This window comes from Chinchilla lanigera, unplaced genomic scaffold, assembly GCF_000276665.1.
Source record: "Chinchilla lanigera isolate Chin_1 unplaced genomic scaffold, ChiLan1.0 scaffold00053, whole genome shotgun sequence".
NCBI classification, from domain to species: domain Eukaryota; kingdom Metazoa; phylum Chordata; class Mammalia; order Rodentia; family Chinchillidae; genus Chinchilla; species Chinchilla lanigera.
This window is the reverse complement of record NW_004955454.1, coordinates 14,873,186-14,879,896: the sequence shown is the minus strand read 5'-3', so window position 1 is coordinate 14,879,896 and position 6,711 is coordinate 14,873,186. Positions and strand designations below refer to the sequence as shown.

Below are 6,711 nucleotides of genomic sequence, written 5' to 3'. Positions count from 1 at the left end.
GCCATGAGCCATAGCTCTCTGCCATGTGCCAGTCTGCCTTATAATCTGCCAAGTACGGACTGAAACCTCTACAAACTGTAAGCGAAATAAACCTTTCCTTCCTTCATTTTGGGTGTCAGGTATTTTGTCCCAGCAACGAGAAAAAAGTAACCAAGACAATTAGCCAACTTTCCATTACTATGATGAAATACCTGAGAAAAGCAACTTACAGGAGGAAAGGCTTATTTTGGCTTAGGATGTCAGAGGTTCCAGTCTCTGCTCTGCTAATGATATTGCTTCCAGGCCTGTGGCAGGGCAGAAACATCATGGTGAAAGGGTGTGGCAGAGGAAAGCTGCTCACCCTGTGGCAGCTGAAGCAGAGAGAGAAGGCAGGAGCTGGAGACCAGACATCCCCCCAGGATTGCACCTCTGGCCCCTCCCATCAGTGCGGGATTCAACCTGTCATGGATTAATCCACTGATGTTGGTGCTCTCATGAGTCGGTTCCCTCCCAGAAGCCTGTCACTTGCCAACCAAGCCCCAGCACATGGTCTTTGGGGGACATGAGAGGAACTACTTGATTTCTGCATGACTCATATTCCATTCCTCTCCTGAAAGGCTGATCTACATGAGAACCCAGAAAATGAAGAGAGTGCCTTTTGAGCATGGGAGGAGGAGGAGAAGGAGGGAAACTCCTTGGAGGAGGAGAGGAGGGAAATGCATTTGTATTCAGTGACAACAACTAAGAAAGCTAGATGCTGCAATGAGAAGAATATGGCTCTTAACAGAGCCTAGATGCCCCTTGCTAGAGCGGTTGGATGGGCAGTGACAGTAATTACCTCTGGGACTGCTTCCTCTCAGCTTCCACTGCGCACCAAATCCCATGTGATCCCAGGTGGTTATGAATGGTGCTGCACTCTGGTACTGGGAAGGAAGAACGTGATGGGCTTGAGAGGGCTTTTGGAGGGAGAATGCGCAGAACTTGGAGAGTGAGTGTAAGGGAACAAGAGTTAAAATACAGCGTAATTTCCAGCTCTACGCAGGGAAGCGCAGGGCAAGGCGTGTCGCAGCTACGTGCAGCTATAGGAACAGCAGCAGGAGAATGGGGAAATGTGCTCCAGGAGCCAGAGCTGGCTCACACAGATGAGTGATGTCACTCGGTAGGCAGCTGGGACTTCAAAGGCCTTGACGCTGTTGGACCAGGTTGTCCAGGGATGCACGCTGAGGGAACGGCAGGGCGTCATGGTTTGTGTGGGTTTCCCCCAGAGCCACATACAGTCGTGGGGTGGCTTTCAGAGATTGTGATTGATTCGTGGGTGTGAGTGCTACACCGCCCTGGGACAGGTTGTTTGCATAGGAATGTAAGGAGGGAAGGAGGCTGCTTGCCACTGCTCCTCCCTTTTGCTCTTGCTGCTTTTGCTGTCTTCCACCCAATGGTTGCCCTCTGCCATGTGCCACCCTGCCTTGGAGCCGGTCACGTATGGATTGAAAGCTCCACAGACTGTGAGCTAAATAAACCTTTCCTTCCTCAATTGTGGGTGTCAGGTATTTTGTCTTAGCAACGAGAGAACAGTAACCACAGGGTCACATCTGCGTTTCAGGAGTGGCTGCGTAAAGCAGTTTGGGGCTTAGTGCTTAGCGGCACTATGGCGAGCTCCTGGTCAGTAGTTGATTATTTGGATTTTTCTACTTCCAACTGGATGATCTGGTAAATAGTTACGTAAATAGAGAAATTACTTCTAATTTTTAAAAAATACTCTGTATCCTGAGTGAACCCTAGGAATATTCTGTATAGAGTATCCTTCCAGGGAGTTTTATTTCTCAGAAAATAGTATAATTGATCCTTCTGGTAACCTTATATAACCTCAATAATTGTTCTGCAGAGTTTAAAGTAAATTCAATAACTTGAATTAGAATTAAGTAATTGGAAGATATGTAAGTTCCTTATATCATACTTGTATGAGTACATGCATAAAAGCAGTCATACTGCTATCTAGAAAAATACAAGATCAAAGAATCATAGAATCTATAAGGTTAAAGGAAGTTCTAACAGTATTAGAACTAAAAACAATTTTAGATTAATTAACAACTTTGAGTATTTTATTTTATTTTATTTTATTTTATTTTATTTTATTTTATTTTTTTGGTGGTGGGGATTGAACTCAGGACCTTGCATTTGCCAGGCAGGTGATGTACCCCGGAGCTATATCCCCAGCTGATTAACAACTCTGAAACACCAAACATACTTTCTGGAAACCACCAGCTTTTTCAGCTCTGTAACATGCTGTTATGGTTGAAACATTGTGTCAACTTGGGGAGTCTAGAGGTTTGGCTAAGCGACTCAGCAGGAAGCCTGAGGCTGTGGAAGAGGAGGGCAAAGATTATGTGAGAGCTACACGCCCCTTAGGTGGGGGTAGCCTGTTTACAATGTAAGGCAAGAAAGAAGCTGCTTGCTGCCATTCCTCCTTTTTGCTCTGGCTGCATTGCTGTTCGGCTGCCATTCCCCCCTTTGCTCTTGTTGCTTGCTGTCTTCTGCCTCGGAGCCAACTAAGTATGGACTGAAACCTCCACAAACTGTGAGCCAAATAAACCTTTCCTTCCTTCATTTTGGGCGTTGGGTATTTTGTTTCAGCAACGAGAGAAAAGTAACCAAGACACATGCTCAAGAAAAGTTAGCAGTTTGTCAACAATCTGGCCTTCTCTCATTGTAAGGAAGAAACTAATTCTTGTGGTTACAGAGTTAATTCTAGTTAGTTCTAGTCTTGTTTCTCTGTTTGTAAGACCCCCCCTCCCAACAGTGAGAAACCTGGCTTTAGTCAACCTTCCTATGCAGACCCATTGGATGGGTTCCCCTCTGTAACTGGTCTGTCATGGCCACCGTGCCCGGACACTCGTGGACACTCCCCCCCTCCCCGGGCTCTGACACCCAAGGTAGGCCACCGCCTTGTGCGGCGTGTACCTTCCTCACCTGCCCAGGCGTAGGTACTTCCTCCCCTCTTGGCTGTGAGCCATTGTGCCGGGCCACTGCCGTGTGCGGTGGCCTCCGTGTTCACTTCGGCTCGGAGCCTGCTTCTCTCGCCTTGGGCGCCCTCCCTTTCCCACCTTCACTACACGCCGCAGCTCTGCCTGGGCGTTGGCTTTCCACTGCGGTGCCTCTCCCGCACGAACTCCAGCGCGCCCTCAGGGCAGCCCTTCAGGCAAGTGCATACTGTGTCCTGCCCTACTTTATGCCCTAGGACTGCTCTGTTCACAGAAGGAAAGGAAGGAGCAAGAGAGAGGAATAAAATGGGAAATGAAGAGGGAACCAGGAAAGCTAATGTACTTAAAAAAAAAACACAACCTTTGAATTATTAACCATTGTTCAAATACACTAATATATTTTAAATATCTGTATTTTGTCTTTCAAACAGGTTATGAAGTTCATGGGATGGAAAAAATACCAGAAGAAGGACCAGCACTTATAATTTTTTATCATGGAGCTATTCCTATTGATTTTTACTACTTCATGGCTAAAATTTTTATCCTCAAAGGCAGAACTTGCCGAGTAGTAGCTGATCACTTTGTCTTTAAAATTCCAGGTAAACTCACCAAAGATAGTGATGTGAAAATGTTTAATTAACAGGAACAAATTATATGATAGTCTGCCTTTGAGGTCCAATGCCATTTTCTGTCATTTTGGGGTAACAAGCTTAGAACTCTAATTTGAAAGCATCTAATTAACTTGTTTAGGCAGTGTATCTAAAAATAGATTATTACGGCCAGAAGTATTACCTACATTCTTTATTAACAGGTATTTAGTCTCATTTCACTTTTAAAGTTAAATCTTTTCTACTGTCTTTTTTTTTGCTTTTGTTGGGATAGCATCTTGCTATGTTGGTCAGGCTGGCCTTGTCCTCCTGGTGTCAAGGCAGTTCTCCTGCCTTCCCTCCTGAGTATCTGGGACTGTAAGCATGCCCCAGTGCTGCGGGCTTAAACTTGAACTTTATTTTTGCATTGCTGGTGCCCAGGGCCTCGCCAATGGTAGGCAAGCACTTTACCACTGAAAAATATCCTTAGCCCAAATGTTAAAACTTTAAAAATAAATTCTAATTTTTGCAAAACAATGTGTAGCCTGACATAGTGGGCGATTAATTTTTCATACGATGGATTCTTTTGTAGGATAACGATTTTTGTAGTTTAATTTTACTGTGAGAGTTTCACAGCTATCAGTTTGATAGCAAATCAAAATCAAGGAAAAAATGAACCAGGTTATATTATACACAACTTTTAAACTGTTGATAAAAACTTTGAGCCTTTTTTTTTTTTTTTTTTTTTTTTTTTGAGACAGGGTCTTACTGTGCAGTTCAGGCTGGCCTTGAGCTCACTTTGTAGCCCAGGCTGGTCTCGAACTCTCAACGGTCCTCCTGCCTCAGCCTCCCCAGTGCTGGGGAGTGCTGGGATTACAGGCGTGTGCCACCACACCCCACTTTGAGCCTTTCAAAAAAGATTAATTAGCTAGATGAATTCAGACACAAGACAGTTTCTTAAAAAGCCTTTTTTGGATTAACTCAATGAGATTGAATCTATTTTCTTCTGCCACTAAATCACTAGAAACATGCCAAGAAAGCTGGGAGTATATTCTTTGAAATAATAAAAGCAAACTGACTCATCAACTAGACAGACTCAAACCAAGCAGTGAATTAAGTGATGTTCTACTTCAGTGCCTTTCATAAATGCTTTGTATGTTGTTGTATCACTAAATATCCATTTTCACTTTGTGTATAAATTAAATTGGCTGTATGACTACCCTTTAAACAGAAACATGACCACTTTATAAGAGATTGAGAAAGTAGAGATCAGAAGAACTTCACTGTAATCTTACTCTAACATAACCTCTTATCATTTTATTTTACTTTATTTTTAATTTGTACATTTTCAAATATTTTGCAAACAACTTTGTGGATTACCATTAACATTGCAGTATGTTTTATAAGGAACAGTTTTAGTATATAACTAAAATGTTTATTTAACTATCTTTTTCTTTTAGAATTAGGTTGCTTTCCATTTTTTCCATTTTAGAAATAATAAAATGAATATTTTTTAGCATTGGCTTTTTGAAAGACTTTACCCTTATGATCTCTGTAAGATTTTGATAATGATTTACCTTAACTCTCTCACTGTTTTCAGAAAGTATGAAGTCATTATACATGTTAGTGCAAGAGAAGTTTCATGTTTTATCTTAGTAGTTTATGAACTCCCTTTACCCATTCATCATGAGAGTGTACTTAGTTAAGTTAGTAAGCTTTTAAGATAATGTAGGTTAAAAACTGTTTAAACCTTAATGGTAGTTGTAATTTTTGCTTTAGATCTTTAAACCACTGAAAAATTTGGTTCATCGGCAGAGTTTTTAGTAGTCATCCCGGTATTCCCCAGTCTTGAGAAGAAATGCACTTATACTGTACTGGGAGCTTGCTAAAGCTCCAGTTTAGGATCTGATTAAAATACTTAATTACTGGCAGGATCGTGTCTTTCACCAATAAGTAGCTGTAATTTGAAAAGCTGTGTAACATTAAAACTTGAAATTGGCTATTCTTGAATCAAGCACCTTTATTTAAAAAATCTTAATGATGTTTGCTATTATTACTTTTTAAAAGTTTAATTGTAGGGTTAGCATTATCTAACTGTTAATTTCAACAGACTATAGTCTTGCCTGTTTTGGTTAGGCTAAGCATAGTTAGGGTCACGTTCTCTTGAGTGATTCTTACAGGATTAATGTGAGATTAGCTTTGTGATTGCTGATGGGATATCATTGATGATTGCTGTAATAAATACTTTAGAATATATTTGAACTTTGTACTAGATATACCTAAATAAGAATTTTTGCCCTGCTCCTTCTTAGCTGTGTGACTTCGATCGTGCTGTCTAACTTGAGCCCAAGATTCCTCTGTGCAGTGAGGAGAAGAACCCCTGTTTCCAGGACTGTTGTTGTGACTGAGTTTGACTATGGAAAGTAGCCAGCGTGGTAGTGGTCAGTAGTAGGTGACCAGTAAGACACAGCTATTACTTCACAAGCAGTATAATTTTATGTTAAGAATTGTTGTTTTATAAAATATAAGTTTGCTGATATAAATGTAGATAATAATCATGTAGCTTGTGAAGATTTTTGTTCTTAAAGGGTTGAACAAGAAGTACTTGAGATTTATTTCTGTGATTGTGTTTCCTATAGGGTTTAGTTTATTACTTGATGTATTTTGTGCTCTCCATGGACCAAGAGAAAAGTGTGTTGAAATTCTGAGGAGTGGCCACTTGTTAGCTATCTCACCGGGTGGAGTTCGAGAAGCTCTAATGAGTGATGAAACCTATAACATCGTGTGGGGCACTCGGAAGGGCTTCGCTCAGGTTGCAATTGATGCAAAAGTGGTAAGTCACGTAAAGTTAATTCTTCAAGTGAGCTTAGTTAAATGAGAAGTAAATGCTTACTGAGCCAAATGCAGAAGAGCTTGGGTAGCAATTTGTAAGCTCTCACTAAGAAATACTCCTTGTACATGGGACATCAGATTAAATAAAATTAATCTAGAAGTTTGGTAAATATTCAACAAGCTTATTTTTTTAAAGCTGAAAATCCAGCTTCTTTTCATGACATTTGTAATGTTTTGTTTTTTTTTTTTTTTTTTTTTTGATTTTTCTCCGGTACCAGGAACCGAACTCACGACCTTGCGCTTGCCAGGCAGGCGATTTTGCCGCTGAGCTAAAT

General features: G+C 41.0%; 1 protein-coding gene across 4 annotated transcripts in view; it reads left to right on the top strand.

Annotated features, from left to right (window-relative positions):
• The window catches only part of Tmem68 (transmembrane protein 68), a 37,333-nt gene that overhangs the window by 15,354 nt on the left and 15,268 nt on the right, over positions 1-6,711 (top strand). For all 4 annotated transcript variants that reach the window (XR_001236253.1, XM_005396073.2, XM_013520224.1 and 1 more), the window contains 2 exons: positions 3,389-3,556; positions 6,184-6,377. Coding sequence is in view for 3 of the 4 variants with exons in the window: in XM_005396073.2 (XP_005396130.1) it covers positions 3,389-3,556; positions 6,184-6,377 (362 nt within the window). In the remaining variant the exon portion in view is untranslated. The remainder of the gene's footprint in view (positions 1-3,388; positions 3,557-6,183; positions 6,378-6,711) is intronic.